The sequence below is a fragment of the Odocoileus virginianus genome, chromosome 9 (genome assembly GCF_023699985.2).
Source record: "Odocoileus virginianus isolate 20LAN1187 ecotype Illinois chromosome 9, Ovbor_1.2, whole genome shotgun sequence".
Classification (NCBI taxonomy): Eukaryota; Metazoa; Chordata; class Mammalia; order Artiodactyla; family Cervidae; genus Odocoileus; species Odocoileus virginianus.
Genome location: NC_069682.1, coordinates 29,534,708 through 29,561,843, shown reverse-complemented (window position 1 = coordinate 29,561,843; position 27,136 = coordinate 29,534,708). Strand labels below are relative to the sequence as shown.

Below are 27,136 nucleotides of genomic sequence, written 5' to 3'. Positions count from 1 at the left end.
AAAGGAAAGATATGTTCACTTTTTTATTCTCTTTACTTTTTTTCACAATATGTTTGCTTTGAAAACAAGTTTGGTGAGAACAGCTGGGAAAGAAATAGCTCCTATTACATGGAAACTTTTGAAGTTGAATAGAGTATTTTAATTATTAAAAAATTTTCTTTACTCTTATTAAATAGAATGTATCCAGGACCACAAAAGTGGGCTTTGCATATAGGAAAAACCTGGTATAGAAGTTCCACTTCTCAGTATTGGGAGCTCCTAAATTTATAACTCATTCTGAAGGGATAACATTTCATTGTGATATTTGAAACTTTCTTTTATTAGAGGGGTAGGAGAAAGAAATGGAGAAGGAAATGGCAACCCACTCCAGTACTGTTGCCTTTAAAATCCCATGGACAGAGGAGCCTGGTAGGCTACAGCCCATGGGGTTGCAAAAAGTCGGACACGACTGAGAGACTTCACTTCACTAGGAGAAAGAAATAAAACTAGTTCTTACAAACAAAAAGGACTTCTGAATATTGCTAACAAAGCTACCAAACGTTACCAAGATGAATATTGGAAATAAGTGGAGGGCTAAGATTAGGTCCACTATGGTGTTTTCAGAGAGGAATTAAAGCCTATATCATGATCTATTTTCCAGAGATCTAAATGCAAAATCCTTGTTATCAATGGAGCCATCAAATAATCCACCCTACACAAGTGCTCTGAAAAGTTGTTAATGGGTGGTAAGGGGAGGTAGAACTGAAATTACACAAAATCACTCCCTGCAATGACTGCCAGCATGTGCCAGAGCCTCCCGCTTCCCCACTGCTGAGAATGGAGAAGTCTGACAAAAGTCAGTGGTTGACAAAAGTCAATGGTTTCTAATAGAATATCAAAAGTTGTTTCCATATCTCCTAGTCTATAAGACATCATAAAACACAGTTTTTAAGAAGTCTAGCTACTTACATACCAATTTGGCATGAGAGAAGGAAGACATTATTTTATATAAATTAGAAGAATCAGTTTCCTAATTTTTTTCAGTCTACCATGGTCGCACCTCCGGTGAACATGCCTGTCCTGGGTCAGAAGCAGAATAATGACCCTAACATAGCATTTATTTTACATAGAAAAATGTCTCTATCATCATAACCCATCTTACCAAAAATTTTGAGTAACCCCAAAGGGTAACATCAAAATAAAGATACAATAAAATAAGAAAATTATCTATGAAATCAAATTACTCACAGGGGATCCATCACTCCAAGTAAAGCCCTCGGAAGGACTTCCATATGTCAGTCCCAACCAAAATAGTTCATGGTAGCTTCCACTAGCCCTGCAACATACAAGATATAAAGGTAGCTTATGGTACTATATGAACCAAGTTTGGTTACCTATGAGTCCTAATCAAATTTGAAAATGACTCCCAAAATAACAATTGGTTAGTACACAGGTGAAGGATTAAATGACTAAATATAAGCATTATGCAAGAGTTGCACATTTTGGTACAACTTGTTAATATCCTGAAAATAAGCTGCTGTTTGAAATAATTGTAAAGCATTGAGATAGTCATTCATTTATTTGTTTAATAAATGAATAATAAGTGTCTTATGATTTTATAGAGCAACTCATCTCAGGATTTATAGCTATAAAACTAAAGCATTTGGAAGTGAAGTGCAAGTCACTCAGTCACGTCTGACTTTTTGCAACCCCACGGATTGTAGCTTGCCAGGCTACTCTGTCCATGGAATTCTCCAGGCCAGAATTTGGAAGTGAAACTAGGTCCAAAAGTGCCCATAGATTTGGGATACAGCATCACCAACTCAGTGGACATAAACCTGGGCACACTCTGGGAGATGATGAGTGACAGGGAAAACTGGCATGCTGCAGTCCATGGGTTTGCAGAGTCGGACACAACTTGACAACTGAATAACAACAACAAATGTGGACTCAAAGGGTCAAAGGAAGGAGTATTAAATAGAAAAGATACTTACGTTATTAATCGCCATATTGCTTGCTGTTCCTCCTTATTATTGATACTAGCTAGGTCTCCACCCAGAGCTCTACAAAAATCTCGAGATTCAAACCACGTTTTCTTCTCATGTTTTCCTTTTGCAAACAGCTAAAAGTGATACAGATTCAGAATTTATTTTACACTTCACAGCTTATCAAACCAAGAGAAATAATAATCTATTTTTGACAAGATTTCATTTAGTGAAAAGCAAGACATTACAATGACCCCAAGCAATGTAATTCTCTTGGCTGCAAATCAATTTGTGAGAGAATATTTCGGTAACAAAGTTTGGCAGATGATTTTGTTGAGAAAACCCTAAAAAATAGAATTATTTTATAGCACTGAAAATGTCGGATTGAAAGGTTTAGGTATATGGGTTAGGCATACAGCTTCTTGCATAAGACAGGATTAATTTGTTTAAGTGTCAACTATGCCATTCAGATGGAAAAGAATGAAAGAAACTTGATATAGAGAAAGCAAACATCAAAAAAAATTTAAGGATAATAATCTCCCTAAGATAGTGCCACAGTTTGTTATCCTGTTTAGCTTAAACACTGAATAACCTGGGAGTCTTCCAGTACTTCATTGGTATGTTCTTAAAATTGTCTTATAATTTTTGCTTATGGTTGAATATTTTAACAAAGATTGGAGGTCATGGCATGACAGACACTAATTGGGCAGAGCATGTAAAAAGATGGTACGTAAGCTAAATTTAATATTTATTTAGAATTTAGAGAATATGTCATATTATCCAGAGGACTGCTGGGGGAATGGAACCCACAGGGATCCATCAGGATGTAAACAGTACAGGAGTTTACATCATTGTATCCATCAACTTTTATAACTTTCATTCATTGTTTCTCATGAGACATGGCCTGTATCACTGTAGGCTTGTAGAAAAGGAATTTGTTTCCAATAGACCTGTGGTTGTCTAGCTGTCATCAAGCAACCTGAGGTGATCTTTACCTTGATGCTACTTGAGTTACTGGGACACGTGTGCCTTGAGCAACTTTTCATTGTAGTAACTCCCAAGACCTCTGTGAGTACCTCAACTTGTGTAGATGGTGATAAAAGATTTTATTTTTGTAAATCAATTTACTGATAGCTGAACTTTATTAAGAACTTTCACACCTTAGTATGTACAAAGATGGTCTATATATTTGCAGACAAACCCTACCCCAAGCACCTCCAAAATCATAATTCCTAGGGAAGCACACATTTGAATTTGTTAAACATCTACCCAGAAATGTCTGCTGGAACTCTTGGTTCGTTTCCTGGCTCTGGAGAATTCTACCTTCTCTCAGAAATCCTGCAACAAATCTCCATAGCCTGCCACTCTCCAGTGAATGGCTATGTATAGGACGAAACTGGCCTTTGTGTAATAACTCAAAAGTTTCCAGAGGCAACAATAAAATACCTGATTTGCTTTGTATTAGTTTTCAACCCATTCATAAAATCCTCTCCAGTCTTGGCCCAATACTTTCCCTTCTACGTAAATTATGCTTTAAGTTGGACTGGCTAATGTGTATTAAATAGCTCATTTAGTCTCTGTTACTGCTAGTGGTAGTTACCAAACAAATTAGCCCTTAAGTTAGAGACTAAACAACCTCATTCCAATACACATTAGCAACTGAAGTTCTTCATCAGCTTTGTCTAACTGTCTTACAAAACATGCCAGGGTCATATGCCTCAAAGGATAGAATAAAAGAGGTCCTGAGAACTGGCCATTAGAGAAAAATGTCATTAAGTGGTAGTTAAGTATTGGGTTGACCAAAAGTTCGTTTGGGTTTTTCTGTAACATCTTACAGGAAAACCCAAATGAATTTTGTGGCCAACCCAATACATTGCTATATTTGGCTAAATCCAACCTTCTCTAGAAAGAATATGATTTACAAGAAAGAAAAAGACCCAAATGCTTAATTCATTGGAGTTGGGGTATGTTTTTTATTTGTTTGGGTGAACTTGACTGCATAAAGAGAAAATGGGTGATCTCACATAGGAATGTACTAAGTGATCACAGGGTATCAAACTGTCATTTACGAGTCACTGAATGGCCATGTACTCCCTACTTAACAGTCCTTTATCTTCCATCAGGCAGCATAATCAGGGGTTAAATAAGAACAAAGGAATATTCTCTCTAGAATCCCCGTGTGGCGTGATTGCAGATTTGTTTATCAATTCACTTAGCCAAAAGCTTGAGCTCCAAGAACAGAGCCAAAATGGATGCCATAGGATAGCATGAGGTGGGGCAGGAATTTTCATTAAGAGAAAAAGAATTGTGAGCTCAGAAAGCATGGGAAAGAAGAAAAATGCTAAGTGTATGGAGTGATAAAGGCAGAGCAGGTGAAGAAAGGCTGGTGTGACTTCTGTTTATGGTATTGGTCATGTTTGTTGATCTGAATGAAACTGGTTCTTATCTTTCCACCCAAGGAGAGCTCTTTCAAAACAAGTGCCCAAGTCCCCTTTCAGATCAATAACCAATTCCAATAGGTTCAACCCGGGCATTGCTTTTGTTTTGTTTTCATTCCTTAGATGATTCTTTAGGCTGAAACATATCCCAAATTCTTCAAGAGCTCAGCAATGGATACTTACCTTGAAGCACAAGCTTGTTTTACTGGAGGCACCCCAATCCTCTGGACATTTGGGTATGGGGGTGGTTGTGGGCTCTGGTGGGCGAGTGACTCCTTCTGCCCAGTGTTTGCACACAAATTTTGCCTTTTCTTCACATCTCAAGACATCCCACAAGCCCCCTGCAACCCCAGTCCTCATGGCAACACACCCGGCTTTCCGTCCTGAAGGTAACAAAGAAGAATTCACAACAGGTGATTGTGAAACCTGGCTGTGCTCAAAGAAAAGAGTTCAAACCTGAGCCTCGAGTAGTGGGGTAAAATCTACATGTGATAAGAAAACGTAGGGGAGACACTCTGCAGCATTTCACAATTGCTTTGTTCTATTTCTGAACCATTATTTGCCTTCTATTTGTGTGGCCTGTATCCCCAACTGAATTATCAATATAATCTTGCATGTCAAGGTTTGGCAGAAATAGAGACATAGATAGACATAGGGAGCAAACATATGGACACCAAGGGGGGAAGGGAGAGTGGGATGTATCGGGAGATTAGGATTGATATATATACACTATTGATACTATGTATAGAATAAATAACTAATGAGAACCTGCTGATTAGCTCAGGGAGCTGTATTCAATGCTCTGTGGTGACCTATATGGGAAGGCAATCCAAAAGAGAGGGGATATATGCATACATATGGCTGACTCATTCTGATTTACAGCAGAAACGAATACAACATTGTAAAGCAATTTGCACTCCTATAAAAAAAAAAAATTAAAGTCACCAGGAGGTAACCCAAGGCCTTCATGTGAAAGTAACTCTGAAAGAAAAAAAAAATTGTCAGGGTTTTAGTAACATTTTGTATTTCTAATATCTGGCGGGGTCCTCCCCGAACACAGACATAACAATACAATATTTTTAGTATGATAAAATTTATCATAATGACAAAGATAACAGGGGTTTTGTTTTACCAAGGAAGTTTTTTTTTAATTAATTTTTATTTTATATTGGAGTATAGTTGATTTAAAATGTTGTATTAGTTTCTAGTGTACAACAAAGTGATTCAGTTATACATACACGTACATACACTCTTTTTTAGATTCTTTTTTCCATAGAGGCCATCACAGAGTATTGAGTAGAGCTCCCTGTGCCATACAACAGGTCCATATTAGTTATCTATTTTATATATAGTATAAATATATATATATATTTTATATATAGTATGTATATGTCAATCCTAATTTTCCAATTTATCCCTCCCTGCCCTTATCCCCTGGTAACCATAATTTTATTTTCTACATCTATAATTCTGTTTTGTAGATAAGTTCATTTGTGCCCTTTAAAATTTTTTATTTTATATTGGAGCATAGATTAACAATGTTGTATTAATTTCAGGTATACAGCAAAGTGATTCATACATATACATGTATATCTTCATTTTAAGATTTTTTAATGGATAAAGAGGTATATAAAAGAAAATGTGGACTATACTAAGCTTCATAGTTTATTTCAAAATAGCATTAAGATAGAACTTTAAAAACCTTAGGATTTCTTACTGATAAGATGAGATAATCTTTGATTATTATACTTTTAAAGGCAGTATATGTTTAGTTTTGGAGAGCTACACTTTTCCCAAAATATTTTCTCTATGATTGCTAATTCCCTATGACTGTGGTTTGATTTATTTTTATTCCCTAAGGATGTTCTAGATTAATCTCTCAGTATCCTACTGCTAAATGATCAACACCAGTGAAATTAAGGCATGTTGCCTGGTGAGTAAAAATTAACCACTCAAAAAAAAAAAAAAAAATGCACTCATCTCTTAATATACTGCCCTGTTCTTTCAAAATAAACTTAAATCTTACTATTTTCCAGAATGTTCAATTAATTAAACAGAAATCACACTATCCAAATTACTGATCTATTTTCCTCATTGATGACTGAGGATACAAATTTTGAAAACTTCTGAAGATTTGGACTTATTAGGCCAAGCAGTTAATTTGCATACTTAAGCTCTATTATTCCTTCCATAGCTTTTTAACTAGGCACAATGAAACATCTGCTCTAAGGATGCTGAATTTCCTGAGTGCAGTCATACTGAATTACATCATAGGCTATGACACCAGTGCATAAAAAAAACAAAAAATAATTTGAGTGTCTATTTCAGAAACTTCTTATTAAAGAAGGCAAATAAAAATTTATAGGGAGAAAGGGTGACCTCCATGCAAAGAGCATGGATTTGGGAATTACAAAGATTAGTCTAAATCCATGCTTATAAATTTTCCAAGTCCTAGTTTCCACCTCGACACAAGGAAGATACTGAAACTTAGCTTATGGGTTTTCTACAGGTATAAAACTAAATCCAAGTCATATACGTAAGTCCCCTACATACAAACAAATTCCATTCTGAGAGTGCATTTGTTAAATCCCATTTGTTTGTAAGTCCAATAAAGTTAGTCTAGGAACCCAACTAACACAGATGGCTATATAGTACTGTACTATAATAGATTTATAATACTTTTCACACAAATAATACATAAAAAACAAAAATAAAGAAAACAATTTTAATATTACAGTACAGTACCTTGAACAGTACAATAGTACAACGGCCGCATCCAGCGGCACATTCACATCTTTGAAAGTTCGTCACTTGAGGGTTTGTATGTAGGGGACTCATCAAAAAGAGCTAATGAGGTGGCCCATTCAAGATACTGAAATAATACATTCCACACAAGCTCTCAGTCTTGTTCTACCACTGAAGCACAGTCATATTTCTATTCGCAGTCACATTGAAAGTTTTATATCCCTTGAGGACAGTTTTAAGTTCTCAGAAATAAGTGAACCAATGGTCACCATGGAATCTTTCTGACCATTAAGGATTTCATCACTATTTCATAAATACTTCAAATAGAGTGGCACCAAATAACCTAGTAGTTTTCTCTTCCTTTTTATCTTAGACCACTGCACACTAATGGGAACATTTTTTAAAAGAAAAAAGAGAGGGAAATAAAAAATAATAAAATTTTAATAGTACAATAAATTTACAGAAGTCTGTTTGGAAAGGTACATGAAGGAATCACAGGTTTGGCCAAATGGATATGTGGGGTGAATGGAAACCTGAAACGGAAGCCCTGCACATACCTGGCATATCTGAATTCCAGTGTGTGAACTGAACGCCTTCCTCGACGGTCCACTGAAAGGTGCCTTTTTGTTGTACATCAGAAAGTCCTATCCAAAAATATCTTTCAGGCCTCAATCCAACCAAACTAGTCAGAAAGGCTTGTTCATATCTTAAAAAAAAATTTAACTAAATTTTAGGAAAAAAGTGAATTTTTCTAATTATCCACATGAAACAACATCTCAGTTGTATGCCTGCACACTTTTAGTTGGCAAATCAAACCTATTATGTCCTATTTTCTTGTCATTTAAATTATGTAAATTTTTGCTAAGGAAATATGCTCTTATGAAGGAAAAGTATCATACGGCTGATAGAATAAAATCATTCAAATGTACCCAAACTATTTCTCATCAGTCCCTCTACTTATCCTGTTGCCTTTTAAAATACAATGTTTGAAAATCAGTTCACTTTCCAAATATTTCAGATGCTCTACACAATTCTTGGCGAAGTGGAGAGGCTGCAACATTATTAAAGATAATACAATTAGAAAATCTGTGTCGAATTTTCCCTCAATTTCATTCCCATTTCTCAGCTCTGAAACAACAGAGAATATTATCAAGAAATATAGAGAACGAGAGATTCAATCTCTAGAAAGAACTGGGAGCAGAATCACAAGCTCCAACATTTTTTCTCCCTCTGGATCTCATCTTAATATTTGGCATCATCTGGTAATAATACACTGTGGTTAGTAAGGCAAACAAAATTTGTCTTAATTGATAAATGACAGTGACGCAGCAGCATACGCAAAAAGATCTCTCTTTGGAGCAAAAGGAAAGTGATGTTCAAAATTTCCAGGAACAAGGGAGTTGTAGATGGCTCTAGCAAGGGCAGAGAGGAAATGGAGAGAAAACCACAATAACAGAACATTGGTTTGACCCTAGTCTGAATAATTTCATTCTCCAAACTGAACAAACCAAAAAAAAAAAAAAATTAAAAATAAGAAACTCAATTTTTCTTAAATGCCTAAAGACCAAATTGAACCACAAAGTTAGTGAGTTCCCGAACATAAATATCACAGAAAACACACACACACAAAGCAAACCTAAAATAGAAAATCTAGGGACATCTATGCTCCAGTAGACTCAAAGACCAACAAGACAGACCAGAAAATGCTCCCAAGGTACTTAAAATTGTGAGGCTTACTTCCAGGTCATAAGATAAAAAAGTATCTATGTTCTGATTTTCAGAGGTGAGCAATGTATCAGATATTTAATTATACATGAAGAAAGAATGTTGAAATATAAGTTTTTTTTATAAAGACTACACGAATTCTATGAATTCTATGACATCTTTCATTTTATCAAAGAATTTTAGTATCAATAGCATCTTCTAGATTTTATTGGGCCTGCTTTGAAAGGCCAATAAATGTAACTTACTGTATTAAAATTCAATCATTTTTACCAGTTTACTCCAAATCAAATGGACAATTTAAAAAATTAAATTTCTTTTAAGTTTCTTGAAAAAAAGTAGGAGAAAAAAAAACATTGAAATCTCAAAGAAGGATGGAACGCTAGAAGTTAAAAGTTACATAAAATTCTCTATGTCCACATCATTTTCTGGACCTACTCGTCTAGTAAGCCTAGAAAATCTCTCTGCTCTCTCCCCGCCCACCCCCCTTCCATTGGGCTGCCAAGGGAAGTTCCCGTCTACATTTTTTTATGTTGGAGGTGGTAGTAAAAGTAGAATGTTTGATTTCTTGAGATGATAAAATTTCCTTACTTTCTCTGCTTTAAAAACTTTGAGATCTACTACATTAAAAAAGTTAGATCTATAAACAACATTTGCTGGAGTATTAGCAAACTGTTCTTGTTTTATGATAGGTACTAAAAGTAGCAAAATATTTTTTAGTGTTTGCAATGAAGAATCCAAATAAAAATATGATTTTTACTGCTTCTATATTTACAAACCATACTTCAAGATTCAATGTAATTTACTCAGAAATTTAGAGCATATTGATATACTCTTCTGAAAATGTTTCATTATTCGATATATATATTTTTTAAATAGAAGAGTTGCATACCTGTCTTCAACAGTTGTTAGGTAAGCCTTCTCACTTACACAGGTTTGGTTTGCTTCTGTAAATGTTGAAAGTGTGTGTCCAATCAAATAGCAGTAGAATCCATGCCTTTTCCAGCCCTATTAATATTATCAAGCAGAATATCATGTGTATTTATTACATAATATTATTTTAATAATTTCTATATCTTGAAACACAAATTGATAAAAAATAGAAGCATGTAAATAACACAAATATCAGTAACTTGATATGCAATGAAAACAATTTATGTGAATAAAGAAAACAGGAGTACACTGTTCCTCATTTGACAAATTATGATACAAAATGGGGGTAAGGGGAGTCATTCTTTCCATTCTGATGCAATTTTCAACAAAACCGATTTGTGAAATGTTTATCAGAGAAACTGAATGAAATAGCTAAGTTCTCAGTTTTAGAATAGGTAGCCAGAGGAACTAATTTGCAGAATAACAAGCCTGGTCACCTAGTGAAGACAGCAGTAGATGGTAAGCACAAAGCTGTGCCATCTGGTCAAAGGTTAGTTCTTATCAAACTCCTGGCATCATAATTTGACATGGTTCCTCTCCCACAATTCAGACACATAGAAATGCTAAATAAAAACACAGCAATAAACGGAAAATCCATACCGGAATTTGAGAGAAAGGAGGAGAAATCTTCAGGTTCAAAAATAAGTACTAGAAAACGAGAAAGTTGGAATAGGAAATGTACAAGCTGAGACTGTAGTTGCCCAGTCATATTTCAGACCAAGACTAAGGTCCTCAAGTTTATGGATTAGGGTTTTAATGTTCATACAGGTTAGGATATTGGGCCATCAGCTCACCCGAGGCAGGGAGATAGAACTGATTGTTGCTGTTTAATCACTAAATTATGTCCGACTCTCCTATGATCCTGTGGGCTGTAGCCTGCCAGGCTCCTCTGTCCATGGGATTTCCCAGGCAAGAATACTGGAATGAGTTGCCATTTCCTTCTCTGGGGGATCCTCCCAACCTAGGGATTAAACCCATATCTCCTGCATTGGCAGGCGGGTTTCTTCCCATGAGCTATCAGGGAAGCCCATAGAACTGAAGTCCTTGTGTAAAGATGATACCCACTCATGGTAGCCCCTCTGTGAAAGGAGAGCAAGAAAACACCACCCACAAAAACAGGAAATTAAGATATCCTTGTTACTTGCTTGGGGATTTGGATGCAGGAAGAAAAAAATTCTTCTGCTGAAAAGAAGTACCAAGTCTGTGCCACAGCTGGATGCCAGCCCCAACTTTACACTATCCACACTGTATGAGACTCCATAGTCAAAACATGAAAAATAAAATACACAAAAGAAGAATCTTGCAGGTGCTTTGAGAATTAAAATGCAAAATCACACAACAGAAATATTTCCACAACCCAGGTCAGGTAAGACTATGACATTTGAGGGTAGGAGGAGATGGGACGGTGAACTAATTCACAACCCAAAATTATAAACCATGTAAGAAAAATGTCTCCTTTAAGGAAGGGTCAACACTTTAACATAATAAAACCAAGTGGAAAAGAAGCATGTTATGGTAATTTAAGTGACAAAGGAAGAAACATAATCAAGGAGGAAAGATCAAAATACTATGATCAAAGAAAAACAAGATTTGATTACACAAAAAAACAGAATTTCTAGAAAAGAAAAATATGAAGTTAAAAACTCAATGGACAAATAAAGCATAGAAAATGTGGTTTCAGAAAGATTAGTAAGCTGACTGAATGTAGAAGAGAGATGAGACTATGAGAAGATGTTTAAAATAATATTGATGGAAAATATAGATGATAAGAGGGCGTGCCCAACGGCTCAGCATTAAGGAATATGCTGGCAGTGCCAGAGACGCAGGAGACATGACGGAAGCAACTGAGCATGCACATATGGTGAATGAGGTTGAAAAGAATCCTGAGAAAAGTTTGAGAAGCATGGAATAGAATGAATGACTGATAATTTTCAAGAAAGGAAAGATGCAAGTCCTCAAAATGAAGAGATACTCCACACCAAATGGAACCAACAAAGCAAATCCAAATCCAAGACAATGAAAAAAAATCTTAAAATCAATCAGAGAGAAAATACACATTATCCACTTTTTTAAAATAAAAAAAGAAGAAGAAGAATTAGTTTAACAGGAAATCCAATAGCAAAAATAAAGGTCAGGAGAAAATGAAATAATATATATAGAGCTATCAGAAAACAGCTGTCAATCTAGAATTCTACAACGACTTACCTAAATTACAATGTAGAGGGAAGACGAATTCAAGACATTTTCAAACAAAGACAGAGAGTTTTCCACTCCCAAATCCCAGCAAAAGGAACTTCTGAAAGATTAACTTTGGCAAGAAAGTAAAGTCAAGAGGAGTAAGTGAGCTAAAAGTCTACACTGAGCAAAGAAGTCAATAAATGTCAGTAAACGCAGATCTAACTGCCTGGACAAATAGCAAAGATAACTAATTGGAAGTGGAAAGCTAAAGAATGGAATAGTAACAAGATCTGTAGTTTAGTTAACAATATTGTATCCATGCCAACCACCTGTTGTGATCATGTACTCTGGTTAGATATGACGCTATCACTGGCAGAAGTCAAGTGGATGATAGAGGGAACTTCTCGGTACTCTTTTTTTTAAACTTCTCGTGAGTCTAACATTATTTCAAATTTTAAAAAACTCTGAATCATTAGTGGAATAATAACATTCATTTTGTTCAGGAGGCAGAGAAAGAAACTGGTTAACTTCAAGACAAGAATGCATGTTAAAAATATAAGATTAATCATTCGGAAAAAAAAGGAGTAAAAATGTAGAATTTCCAAAAGGGGGCTTTCCTGGTGGCTCAGATAGTAAAGAATCTGCCTGTAATGTGTGAGACCTGGATTTGATCCCTCGGTCAGGAAGAGCCCCTGAAGAAGGGAATGGCTACCCTCGATAGTACTCTTCCCTGGAGAATTCCATGGACAGAGGAGCCTGGCAAGCTACAATACAGTCCATGGAGTCTTAAAGAGTCTGACACAACTAAGGAACTTTCACTTTTTTCAGAAGAGGAAAAGGGGGAAAATATATTCAATAGAACCAATGTGAACCAATGATATGCAAAAAAGAGAAAAAAATGAAAGAAAGCAGAAAGGTAAACAAAATAAAGCACATAATAATATGGTAGGAACAAATCCAAATAGATTGGTATGCAAAACAAATATAAGCTCATGTCTTCACCAGTTAAAATCCAGAGTTCCTCAAATTAGATTAAAATGAAAATGCAGATATTCATTTACAAGAGCCATTCTTAAACTACAGCTACATAGAATGATTAAAAGCAATCAGTTGGAAAACAGGATTCTGGGGAAACACAAAACAAAAGATAGCTTCTATGGCAATATTAATATTATTTAAAATTGACTTTATGATAAAAATCATTAGTGTGAATGAAGAAAATAACTACATAATTAAAGAACTGATTCACCAAAAAGATATAAATACATAGCAAAGTGTATAAGATAAAACTTGATAGAATCACAGTGAGAATATTATGTCAAGCAGACAAAATATTAGTAAAACAGAATATCTGGATAATATAATTGTTAAGTTTTATCAGTGCTTATTCAGTCATGTCTGTCTCTTTGAGATCCCATGGTCTATAGCCTGCCAGTCCCCTCTGTCCATGGAATTTTCCAGGCAAGAATATTGGAGTGGGTTGCTATTTTCTACTCCAGGGGATCATCCCAAGTTTTATCTAGTCACCGTTATATAGACCCCTGAACCCCCAGATCAAAGATCACTGTGTTCAAGCACAGATAGAATATTTAGAAAAACTGATTATGAACTAGATAATGAAGAAAATCTCAACAACTAACAACAAAAACTTTATATGAGCACAATGCAGTGGAATGAAAATTAAGAGTACCTCCAATTATTTAGAAACTAAAACACAAAACTCCCATTAATGCCACCAAAACTTCCACCACCATGAAAACACACACACACACACACCCCAGTTCACAGGTCAAAGGATCTTAATGGAAACAAAACATACTGAGAATTGAATCATAAAAAAATTTCACATAATACATGGTGTCTGGTCCATGGTTTCAATTCCACCTCTTACTTCTCATAAGCATTTAAAAAAACATTCACTTTAACATCACATCCATTCATCCCACTATCTAAAGCTCATGGTGGTATGTTTTATAATTTTGGATTTCAAACTCATCTGTGGGATTCTCAGTCAGCCTGGAGAAGAGGTCTTCTAAAGAGGATTTACAGGTGCATCTATCAGACATCCAGGAATATTAGCAACTCAGGACCACTTCAGTTAATTTCTTAAATTAAGGTTTCCCACAGAGATAGCAATGAATTGAAAACTGAATCCCAGATCTTGATCACAGAAAGTCTGTAGTTTTGAACTCTCAAAAATACTCTTAAAACACCAAGTACCCAGGCTCAGACAAAAAAAAAAAAAACAAACCTCTCTGTTATCTTCTTTTGTCAGCAAGTGGATTTTTTTCCTACTCTTCCCAATGATTTGAGGAAACCACTGCCTAAAGCATGTGTGTTTAAAAACTTGCCAAATTAATATCTCTAAGTCTTGCTTCCTCTCCTGTCTAATTAGAAATGTAATATTTATCTTTTAGGGCTTCCCTGGTGGCTTGGTGGTAAAGAATCCACCTGCCAATACAGGAGAGTTGGGTTCAATTCATGAATCAGGAAGATCCCTTGGAGAAGGAAATAGCAACCCACTCCAGTATTCTTGCCTGGGAAATCCTATGGACAGAGGAACCTGGTGTGCTACAGTCCATGAGATCACAAAAAATCAGACATGGCTTGGCAACTAAACAACGAAATTTATCTTTTAAGACTATCGAAAGCAAAATAACCACACTCAACAAATAATTGGCTGATACTTTCTTCGTTTTCTTATTACCAACCTAATGATTAAATTGGATTTTATCAGCAATTATAGACAGTTAATAGAAAAATATATATATATATATAAATTTTGATTGCACAGAAGTAATAAAATTTACTTTCCTGGTGGCTCAGACAGTAAAGAATCTGCCCACAATGTGTCTTTGCTTCCTCTCCTGTCTAATTAGAAATGTAATATTTATCTTTTAGGGCTTCCCTGGTGGCTCAGTGGTAAAGAATCCGCCTGCCAATGCAGGAGAGTTGGGTTTAATCCCTGAGTCAGGAAGATCCTCTGGAGAAGGGAATGGCAACCCACTCCAGTATTCTTGCCTGGAGAAGTCCACGGACAGAGGAGTTTGGCAGACTAAAGTCGATGGTATCACAGAGTCGGACATGACTGGGCTACTTTCACTTCACTTCACTTCAATAAAATTTAAGGACTGGTTTATTAATTACAGAATGTTACAATAATAGACAATCTCCTGTATACGCACATGATTAAGCAAAGAATATATAAGTGTACTGGTAGTTAAACCAGCAGTGAAAGTGTAAGAACTTGGCAGGAGACGGGTTCTTAACTTCCCTCTGTGTGACTTGAAAAAGTTATCACTTCTCTGGCTGAAATATCCAGAATGCAAAATTTAAATGGGGGTTTTCAGTTGTCACTAAGATACTTTTTCTATCTCTCACAGTCTGTGATTTTCTGTGTCTGCTCTATTTTTCTTTATGGTTTAATGGTATAGTACTAAATTATGTTTCATGAATTCTGGTGTTTGTTATAGGATGATTTGATCATAACGTGACACTCTTGGACAGAAAATCAGTTGCTACTTTATTTTTATCCAAGAGAAGTGAGAAAGGAAAAAAGAGGAAGATGGGCAATTCAGCAATCAAACAGGAAAATGATAACCATACACTCTGTATTTTTGTAGCTTCTTTGTGTTTTCAGAAACTATTTCACAGAAATAATCTACTTTAACCTCAAAGAAAAATAAGACTTGTGAGGAGGTACTACTAACCACGGTGCAGATGAAATTAAAACACAATAGGATTGCATGGCTTGACTTGGTTTAGCTGAATTACTACTAGCTGGAATGTAGACTTTCTGCCTTCGAGATCCTCAGAAATTTACAGAGATGAATCCCCACCAAAAACAAGGTCACCAGAAATATTAAAAATGGAAAAAATGACTAAGGATCATTTGCTGTCTACAACTTAAGGTTATCCACTAGAAATGTCCTTGACAATCCACCGGGTCAAAGATTAGCAATACCTTGAAGCTGAAGCATTTGGCTACTATGACAATTAAGTACTTTCACAGACAAAAATAAGCTAAGTCTATCACATCGAATTTGCTGATCTGAAACCATGGGGTGCGTTCTATACTCACTTTCTGGCAGCCTGCTTCCACTTCCACTACTCCTGGAGTTTGGGCTTGTGATTTCATCTTACAGATGTAACCAAGAAGCCGTTCGCATGCCCGATCTGCCCAGTACCCATCCTGCAGAAAGCAAGGGGGGAAAAAAGTCTTAATGATTATCAGTTGTTTGACCTTGATGCTATTTTCTTATAATTGTGCCTCTGAAAGGGGAAACAAAGATTCGAGATTATTAAGAGAAAAAGGCATCTATGAAGAGGAAAGGTAAGTGGATTTTACTAGGAAACTTCAAATTTGACTTCGGCTACAAAGATATAGCCAAATCAAGATTGCTGGGAGAAATATCAATAACCTCAAGTATGCAGATGACACCGCCCTTATGGCAGAAAGCAAAGAAGAACTAAAGAGCGTTTTGATGAAAGAGGAGAGTGAAAAAGTTGGCTTAAAACTCAACATTCAGAAAACTAAGGTCATGGCATTTCGTTCCATCACTTCATGGCAAATAGATGGGGAAACAACGGAAACAGTGACAGACTTTACTTTTTTGGGCTCCAAAATCACTGCAGATGGTGACTGAAGCCGTGAAATTAAAAGACAATTACTCCTTGGAAGAAAAGTTATGACCAACCTAGACAGCATATTAAAAAGCAGAGATACTACTTTGCCAACAAAGGTCTGTCTAGCCAAAGCTATAGTTTTTCCAGTGGTCATGTATGGATGTGAGAGTTGGACTATAAAGAAAGCTGAGCGCCAAAGAATTGATGCTTCTGAACTGTGGTGTTGGAGAAGACTCTTGTGAGTCCCTCAGACAGCAGGGAGATCCAACCAGTCAATCTTAAAGGGAATCAGTCTTGAGTATTCATTGGAAGGACTGATGCTGAAGCTGAAACTCTAATACTTTGGCCACCTGATGCGAAGAACTGACTCATTTGAAAAGACCCTCATGCTGGGAAAGATTGAAGGCAGGAGGAGAAAGGGATGACAGGGGATGAGCTGGTTGGATGGCATCACTGACTCAATGGACATGGGTTTGAGTAAACTCTGGGAGTTGGTGATGGACAGGGAAGCCTGGCGTGCTGTAGTCCCTGGGGTCACAAAGAATCAGACACAACTGAGCATTTGAACTGAACTGACAAAGATATAGAAAGAAACTGTAGTCACAGTTTGTTTTTATATCTTTACTGTCAGGTCACAATGGAGAGAGAAATTAAAAATGCTCATAAGCCCTTAAGTGATGGTTCAGCAGAAGGTTTGCACAAAGCCTCCTCATCCATCCCTACCAGCAACTGTTTTCAAGTTAAGTGAGTATATTTATTTATTTATTTATTTATTTATTTTTGGCCAAACCATGCAGTATGCAGGATCTTATTTCCCTGACCAGGGATTGAACCCAAGCTCCCTTGCAGTGAAACCTGGAGTCTTAACTGCTGGGCCACCAGGGGAGTCCCACTGAGTACACATAAAGCTATGCAAAAAGAACACTCCCTTGCAACACACCCAACCTGAAAACAGTGTCCTTCTCTCCCTTCTTCCTATTTCTATTGATAAGGGTCCTCATATGAAATTAAGGTGGCATCTTTCATTCTTCTTCAAATTCTACCTTTTCCACATTCCCTAGAGATTTCACATTAAATGACTGCTCGTCTCCTCCCCTCAATTGCTAAACATCTTGCAAAGTGTTTTCTGTACTCTTTGACTTAATCCTCACATCTCACTCAGTCTCAGCCACTACAATCTGGTACTCAGTTCTTCAGCCAGCATAATATTTACAAACTGCAGATTTGGTTTGGCTGCTCCTAGGCTAATGAATGTTTTCTCATTGCCAATACTTTTCCTACCCACCTCTCCACCTCTCACTCTATGCTTTCAGCCATACTGTCTTTTGAGTTCTCAACAAGAACAAAGCTCTCTGGTTTCCTCTTCCCAGGACACTCTTCTGCCTATTCTTTCAATAATTAATACATATTCTTTCCTTAAGGTTTCAATTTTTCATTGTGAAACCAACCACAATGACAAAAACTGTAGCTAATACTTATTGAGCAGCAAGTTTGGGCCAGGGACAGTGCACATTATATGCATTAACCCATTTAATCTTCATACCCACCATGTGAGTTGGGTACAATTATACTCATTTTACAAACAAGGAAATGTTTTGCATTAAAACCCAGCCTCTTAACCACCACGTTCATTGTCTACTAACAAAAAATAACTTGATGATATACTTTGTAGCTAAACTGCCTGATTTCCAACATGGAAGCCATTGTTTCATATTTGACACTTCTGTGTAACCTAAAATAATAAAAGTAGCTCTCCAAGCACAGACTCGAGGTTGTAGGACCCAGGGTAGATCTAACCAGGTCTACATCCACTCGGAGCAACCAGCTGAAAGTAGAAGCAAAGTTTTGAAAATTGTTTAACCAAGCCATATAATCATATGGCACGATTTAGAACCAAACACAAACAATATGAGCATTTGCATTGGTTAATTTCATCTTTGAAACGACAGTTTATCTGCTGCTTTTCTGGTCTTCTTGAAAATGACTTGGCCAAGAGACTCAAGAGACTGAATCTGAATTCTAGTTCAACTTTCATCTATGTTAATTCATTAGGATAGAAACAATGGAAACAATGATATATAATAAATGGGGCAAAAGGAAAATTTTCCTGTGGCTTTTGCTAGATATCAGTAATTAAAAATGTCTTACTTTGCCTTTCATCACTGCACAGTCTTCCTGTCTGTTGTTTTCATGACTTGGTTCTCCACGAAGCCATTTGGTAAAAGTTACAGGGGTGCCATCACTCCATTCAAAGTACATTTGAACCTTGATGTCATTTAAGCCAATCCATAACTCATCACTTGGCTCTAAACAGGAAGAAAAGCACAGAAGCAATTTACACAAAGTCTTCTTTCCAAAGATCAAAAGGTTATCAGGAAATGAAGGCCCCTTCTTTATCAACAATTTCCTTGATATTACAACTATCATAATATACCATCCACTTGCACGTTAAATGGATCTACCTCTGTAGCCTGAAATGTCAATGACATTTTGTCAGTTTTAGTTTAAAATGTGTAATGTATCCTTCACATTGTGAAGGTGATTGTACTCTTTTTTTGTGTGCTACTGCAGATTTAATTTCCTGGGAGTTGTTAAAATAAAACTGAAGTAGAGCTATCATTATCCTCTATTTTGTGAAACTGTTTTCTTGTTATAAATAATTTACTATACCAATCAAACTCATGGTGCTGGAAATATGTAGTTTATACATAAATCTATTTGACTACTATTAAATCTTAGTATAATGAAGGTTTTAAAACAAAAACTTTAAAAACCACTTCTACTTTACTAACAAGGTTGTTATCAAGAAAATTCTAGGTGTGTCTGTTAAAGTTTAATCACTGTAATAGAAGTTAAAATGATCCATACAGTGAGAAGATATATCAACTGAATAAATGGGCTCTCTCAGCATTTAGCATTTATTAGTCTATAAATATAAATGAATCCATCATCATTGTCACCACAAAATACCAGAAAAACCCAAACAAACAAAACTTAAAATAAAAAACTACCATATATAGATATAAAAGGTAATCATTCTGTTCTGAAAAGCATTAATGATTTTATCAGTAGTTGTAATTCTAAAAGTTCTACATAGCATAAGCATAAATGGGATGAAATTGAAGGCCTGCAATCTCACAGCTAAAATCATACACATTTCCACATTTTTAAAAATTGTAGGCATACACAATTCAACATGTTTAAGTTACCTCCCTGGAATTCCATCATGGATGCTTGATATGTTCTTTAAACAGTTAAATAAAATTATTTGTCAACAGATTGTAAAGATGTTGCATTAATAGTAGAAAATGAGAAATATGCCACATCTTATAGGAATTTCCCTAAATGGTATAGTCTCTTCCTCCTAAAAGCTGTCACTCAACTATGCTTTTGGAGAAGTCCCTGGCTGGCCTAGTGCCAGCCCCAGCAGATGTTTCCAGCACCATGAAGCATGAATGGCTTTGCCAGGATGATCCCTTTTCCTTTCACTTAATTTGGCAGATCATGATCTGTGAGCAGCAAATATAGGCTCCAAAATGACCTCGTGTAACTCCTCAAGGTTTTTAGGTTCAAGATCAATGAAAACCTAAACTCTCAAGTCCCACAATTATAACAGAGTGATAAGAGGGTCCAATAAACATTTTTCTTACTAAACTGTTCTCCCATCTAGCTTTTGTAGTTCATATGCACAAACTTGATCCTATAAAAATATATAAGATGTGAGCATAAGGTTGTTAGACAAAGCTGTTTGTAAATATGTTAAGTAAGCTGTCTTAGTTAATGGAGTCAAAATTTATATGTGTAGGTTCCAACTTATCCACTGTATTTCTATGATTAACATGAAAGATATTGTCTCAACTAGCTAAAAAAGGTTTTCTAGGCTTTTGACTCAGAAACAATTTTTTTTCAGAGGTTAAGGAAGGAATTTTTAACTAAAGTGTAGCTGGAAAGTTTGACATTTTAGGAAAAGAAACACTAATTTTAACTTTATTACTTATTTTTATTAATATTATTTGCATGGTTTTAAATAAATAAATCTTTATCAATAAATAAAAAGGGAAGGTTTCTCCAGTGAAAATTTACTAATTCTCTAGCTGAGTTTAAAAGCAACCTTCCTCATCCAAATTCAAAATAACTACAGCAACAAATATATAAGGTTCTCCTTTATAATAGACCGTATTATATAAAGGAGAGAAAATTTGCACATTAGCCCTACAGCCTCTTAAACTGTTTTCCACTGATTCACTTGAAAAGTTTATCACCTACTATAAACATCATGCCATCTATGTCATGATATTATTCAGATATCTTGGTTTTGATTACATTATTATTGTGTAGTCTAGGTGTTCAAGGATAGGTAAACATAGAGTAATCAAGAAATTTATGAGTTAGCAGAATGTCATCATCATTCTATTAAATTCAGTGAGGTGAGCAGAGCAGGAAGGATTCCATTCAGCCAAGCACTAACAGCAGCAGTGTTGGGGATCTTTTGTATTTGTCTGAGACTAATTTTTCTCATTCATTTGTTCATTGTTTTTTTCTTCTCCCCTACCCCCACTCCTATCAATTTTCATACAGTAAGTGTCAGGAAGCAGTCCCAGCATCACCATCATCCATTTCCTCTTGTTTTGCTCTCTGGAAATGAACAGGTCCAGCTACTCAGCAATCTCGCCAGTGGAAGAAGAAAATGATCATCCTTTAATCAGCAAGTACCACTGAGTGCCCATCATTATTATATCCTTCCTCACCCTCCTCCTCTTCAGGATAAGCATTCCCAACTCCTTTATCCACTTTTCAATTGTTTCTGATAGAGCCAATTTTTGAAAACTTTACAGTATGTTAGTTTTCTACATTTTCTACGTTTTCTCTGTATCTCTTAGATTATAGCCCTAAAGGGGATATATGAACTACTTCAAAAGGTTTAGGCCACTATCTAACCACTCCAATCAAACATCTTGATTTTTCTGCTCTTCATTCTAGCAGCATCAGCTAGATTAATAGAGAAAATAAACTCCAAAGAATGAGATGGTTCATTTAGAGACCTTTCCTGTGAGACAAAATATTGGCCTTAAAATAGAAAACACCTCCACACACACAAATTCCAGCAAGTGAAATATTGTTCACAAATTTAAAGAAGACTGCTCTGAATCCAGGTTTTATATAGAAAAATAATATTTTAAAAGCTATGCATATGAGACAAGTGCTCAGGGCTTGTGCACTGGGATGACCCAGAGGGATGGGATGGGGAGGGAGGTGGGAGGCGGATTCAGGATGGGAAACACATGTAAATCCATGGCTGATTCATGTCAATGTATGGCAAAAACTACTACAATATTGTAAAGTAATTAACCTCCAACTAATAAAAATAATTGGGAAAAAAATACTAAAAAAAAAGCTATGCATAAGCTGATTCCATGTTAAAGGAAAAAATCAAATGTTCTCTCAGTGATAGAAAGTTTTTAAGTTACTATGCAATTTTTATATCTTAGGTATAATTAATATTTGTCACTAAGTTTATTGAATTGTTAATTTGAATTTATCTAGATTATAAAATTTAACATTTATGACTAAATTTTCCAGAGATGGATGGTAAGTCGAGAAGACGAGAGTCAAGCATATTACAGATGGAAGTTCTTACCATAGCCCAGCTGAGAGATAATAAAGTCAAACTCCTCGATGCTGTGGATACTTGCCAGGTCACCACCCTCCTTCCTACATGCTCTTAAGGCATCTCTTTGGATTTTCTTCTCCTCTCTGTGAATCTTGTAACAGTGACCTGCATATGGCCACCACTGACTTGGGCAGTTGGTAGGCACATCACTTTCTAGAAAAAAAGAAGAGTTTGGAAAACACTTTAAAAGAGTTTTAATTGTAACAATATTTTCTATTAACATCATTCTCTATGGTAAACAGTTTATTATTATAGGCAAATATAGCTAATAGTTATTTTTCTGTTTTTTGGAATAGGTATTCACAAAATATAGACAAGAATGTGTTTGATATTAGACTAAAAATGATATGGAAGCCCTTTCACTATAAAATGAAGCCAAATGAGAAATCTCTTTTAATTTTCAATTATGCATACAATAAGGCCACATGAAGATACAATAGATTATCTCTTTTTGTATTTTATCATCAACAGACCTGTCCTAGCCATGTCCTGTAAATATCGGAGGCACAAAAGATTTGTGCCTCTAAAGATTTCAAGGGGACTTCCCTGGTGGTCCAGTGGTTAAGAATCTGCCTTGCAATGCAGGGGACATGGGTTTGATCCCTGGTTGGGGAACTAAGATACCACATGCCACGGGGCAACTAAGCCTGTGTGCCACAACTAGACAGTCCATGCTCTGCAACAAGGATCTTGCATGCTGCAGCTGAGACCCAATGCAGCCAAATAAATAAATCTTTCAAAAAAGATTTCAACTTAGTTCTATTCTATGGACATTAGGGAGCCATTCATTTCTCAGAAGAGGGCAAAATTCGTAATGAAATCAGGAGAAAAATGTGCTGACACAGGGCACAGAACGGGTAGGAGGTGGGGGGTCGCTAAGGAGCTGCTGAAACCGTGGGAGTGTGAGCCGGCCACCTGGGCCTCTGAACCAATCCGCTGCCACTGACTCTCTCCCAAAAGATGACATGTGACATTGCAGAGATCACAGGGATTTCAATTCCGAAGTCTTTCAGCCAAAATCTGAATTTGCCATGAGCAAATCACATCACGTGAACCAAACTATCCATATATATACAAAATTGTAAATAACATTAATACTAATATTAAACTACCCATCCTTACTGTGTTCTTCTGCACTGGAAAACATTTGAGATAATATGACTATAAATTATAAACATGCAACAATGATGATTTAATCAAATCAGTAATAATGGCCAATATCCTATTTGTTGCTACTAACAGTTAGGGTCAAATTTCATAACCTTGATGATTGATACATCACGAACATGTACTAAAATAGTAATGAGTGGGGGAAGGGACAGTAATGACATGTGAAGGCAGGAGACTCACTTTATTTGTCCCCATATGTCCTAAAATGACAGAGGGCCTGGCACAGAATAAATGTGATGAATATTTGTCAGGAAAATAATCGAAGTTATATTTAATACACAAAGCTTATTATTACCATTTTATGGATACTGTTTTAGAGAGCAACTGAGCAATATATCCTGCTTGAAGAGGAGCTATACTGTCAAATAAATGTCAATCACTATGTTTAAGTTTGATATGAAATATTCTCAAATGTGCTGCCTTAGTAAAGTTTCAGTATAAGGTATCTTTGTTATTCATTTAATGCATTGGTCCAATATTCTCTCAAAGTCTGGGACTGTTTGCATCACCTTTGTATAAGCTCAAGGTTTTGTGTACAATCATCATTCAAGTAAACAGCAGTCCTGATATTCAAACACTGTATTATTATAATAGAAAAATGCATATATTAATTTTAATTAGAATATAATTGCTTTACAATGTTGTGTTCATCTCTGCTATACAATAGTGGGAATCAGCTATATGTATACATATATTCCCTGCCTCTTGTGCCTCCCACTACCCTCATCCCATCCCCTAGGTCATCACAGAGCACCGAACTGAGCTCCCTGCGCTATACACAGCTTCCCACGAGCTATTTTACACATGGTGTATGTGTCAGGGCTACTGTCAATTCACCCCACTCTCTCATTCCCTTTCACCCCATGTCCACAAGTCTGTTCTTTACGTCTGCATCAAAAAATGCATATTTTTAGAAAATATTCCTTCTATACAGTTTCAGTAGTTACCAAGAAAAAGAAGTTTAGTATTTCTCTGGAGCCCTCTGGTGGGATATTTTAATTTTGATGCCCAAGAAGCTGAAAATAATGCCAGCATATTCTAAGGGCTTCAAAAACTAAACAGATAAACTTCTAAAATATTAAAAAATATGAGAACAACCAATGAAGAGGGGTTCCCTGGGGCAGCCACAAAAGATGGCTTGTTTTTTTAGAGCAATGCTATCTGATTGAGACATAATAAAATCCACAAATGGAAGTCACCTATGGAATTCTAAATTTGCTAGTTGCCAAGTCAAGAGAAACAGGTAGCTTTCATTTTAAATATATCTTATTTAACCCAATATATTCAAAACATTATCATATAATCAATTAAAAATAATGAGGTAGTTAACTTTTTTGGTCATGCTATGCCTTGGAAGTCCAGTGCATTTTTCGTACCTATAGCATAACTCTATTGGAACTAGCTATATTTCACGTGTTCAGTGATCACACGTGGTTGGAGGCTACTGAACTGGACAGTACGGCTCCAGAGACCCAGGGATCATGGATGAGCAGGGTGGCATTGCAAGGACAGACAGTGCATAAGGTGGAACTCTTGCCCAAGAGAGCCACCCACTGCATGTGCCTCACAATCCTAACTCTTTATGTTTTTTCAAACTCAGGCTTATTTGAGTTTATAAATAAGACAGAATGCTTATCCAGGAAGCACAGAGAAATTTCAAAACTAACGGAAAGTGAAAGTTAACAAGTGAAGTAAGGCATGTAACCTAGCAGGACTTTATGGGGCCTTCGACAGACTCCTCTCCCGCGTCCTCAGCTGTAACTCCTCTCTGAAATACCTAGATAACAGTGTCTTCTGAGTGTTTAATAGGTTGTTTTACAGATGCTAAAACCACCACCAAATGAAAGAAATTAACTACTTGATTATCATGGGCATGTAGCCCTCAGACCTGTTAGTGCCTAAGGATTGATAGTATTAACCCCTGTGACCCTGCCCTGATACCTCACCATCAACCAATCAGAGAACTGTACCCAAGCTTATCACATACCCTGCAATCCACCTCCCTTATCTGGCCTTTAAAAATGCCTTGCTGACCCGCTGTATAGCATAGGGAGATCAGCTCAGTGCTCTGTGATGATCTTGAGGGGCAGGGGGTTGACAATGGAAGGAGACTCAAGAGGGATGGGATATATGTATCAGTCAGTTCAGTCGCTCAGTCGTGTCCAACTCTTTGCGACCCCCACAAATCTCAGCACGCCAGGCCTCCCTGTCCATCACAAACTCCTGGAGTTTACTCAAACTCATGCCCATCAAGTCAGTGACACCATCCAGCCATCTCATCCTCTGTCGTCTTCCTTCTCCTCCCCCAATCCCTCTCAGCATCAGGATCTTTTCCAATGGGTCAGTTCTTCGAGTGAGGTGGCCAAAGTACTGGAGTTTCAGCTTCAGCATCAGTCCTTCCAATGAACACCCAGGACTGATCTCCTTTAGCATGGACTGGCTGGATATCCTTGTAGTCCAAGGGACTCTCAAGAGTCTTTTCCAACACCACAGTTCAAAAGCATCAATTCTTCGGTGCTCAGCTTTCTTCACAGTCCATCTCTCACATCCATACATGACCACTGGAAAAACCATAGCCTTGACCAGACAGACCTTTGTTGGCAAAGTAATATCTCTGCTTTTTAATATGCTATCTAGGTTGGTCATAACTTTCCTTCCAAGGAGTAAGCGTCTTTTAATTTCATGGCTGCAATCACCATCTGCAGTGAGTTATATATACACACAGCCAATTCACTTTGTTGTGCAGCAGAAACTAACACAACGTTGTAAAGTAATTATACTCCAATGTAAATAAATAAATAAAAATGCTTTGCTGATCAATTCCAGAAAAATAAATGACCCAATCAAAAAATGGGCCAAAGAACTAAACAGACATTTCTCTAAGGAAGACATACGGATGGCAAAAAAACACATGAAAAGATGCTCAACATCACTCATTATCAGAGAAACACAAATCAAAACCACAATGAGGTACCATTACACACCAGTCAGGATGGCTGCTATCCAAAAGTCTACAAGCAATAAATGCTGGAGAGGGTGTGGAGAAAAGGGAACCCTCTTACACTGTTGGTGGGAATGCAAATTAGTACAGCCACTATGGTAAACAGTGTGGAGATTCCTTAAAAAGCTGGAAATAGAACTGCCATATGACCCAGCAATACCACTTCTAGGCATACACACTGAGGAAACCAGATCTGAAAGAGACACGTGTACCCCAGTGTTCATCGCAGCACTGTTTATAATAGGCAGGACATGGAAGCAACCTAGATGCCCATGAGCAGACGAATGGATGAGGAAGCTGTGGTACATATACACCATGGAATATTACTCAGCCACTAAAAAGAATTCATTTGAATCAGTTCTAATGAGATGGATAAAACTGGAGCCCATTATACAGAGTGAAATAAGCCAGAAAGATAAAGACCATTACAGTATACTAACACATATATATGGAATTTAGAAAGATGGTAACAATAACCCTATATGCAAAATAGAAAAAGAGACTCAGATGTATAGAACAGACTTTTGGACTCTGTGGGAGAAGGCAAGGGTGGGATGTTTCAAGAGAACAGCATCGAAACATGTATATCTAGGGTGAAACAGATCACCAGCCCAGGTTGGATGCATGAGACAAGTGCTCGGGCCTGGTGCACTGGGAAGACCCAGAGGGATGGGGTGGAGAGGGAGGT

At 36.6% G+C, this 27,136-nt stretch overlaps 1 protein-coding gene across 7 annotated transcripts in view; it reads right to left on the bottom strand.

Annotated features, from left to right (window-relative positions):
• The window catches only part of MRC1 (mannose receptor C-type 1), a 168,958-nt gene that overhangs the window by 51,848 nt on the left and 89,974 nt on the right, over positions 1-27,136 (bottom strand). For all 7 annotated transcript variants that reach the window (XR_011489419.1, XM_070472119.1, XM_070472118.1 and 4 more), the window contains 8 exons: positions 22,245-22,430; positions 18,755-18,912; positions 16,062-16,172; positions 9,762-9,877; positions 7,705-7,853; positions 4,586-4,785; positions 1,974-2,101; positions 1,228-1,315 (listed from right to left, as the gene is read on the bottom strand). Coding sequence is in view for 6 of the 7 variants with exons in the window: in XM_070472119.1 (XP_070328220.1) it covers positions 1,228-1,315; positions 1,974-2,101; positions 4,586-4,785; positions 7,705-7,853; positions 9,762-9,877; positions 16,062-16,172; positions 18,755-18,912; positions 22,245-22,430 (1,136 nt within the window). In the remaining variant the exon portion in view is untranslated. The remainder of the gene's footprint in view (positions 1-1,227; positions 1,316-1,973; positions 2,102-4,585; positions 4,786-7,704; positions 7,854-9,761; positions 9,878-16,061; positions 16,173-18,754; positions 18,913-22,244; positions 22,431-27,136) is intronic.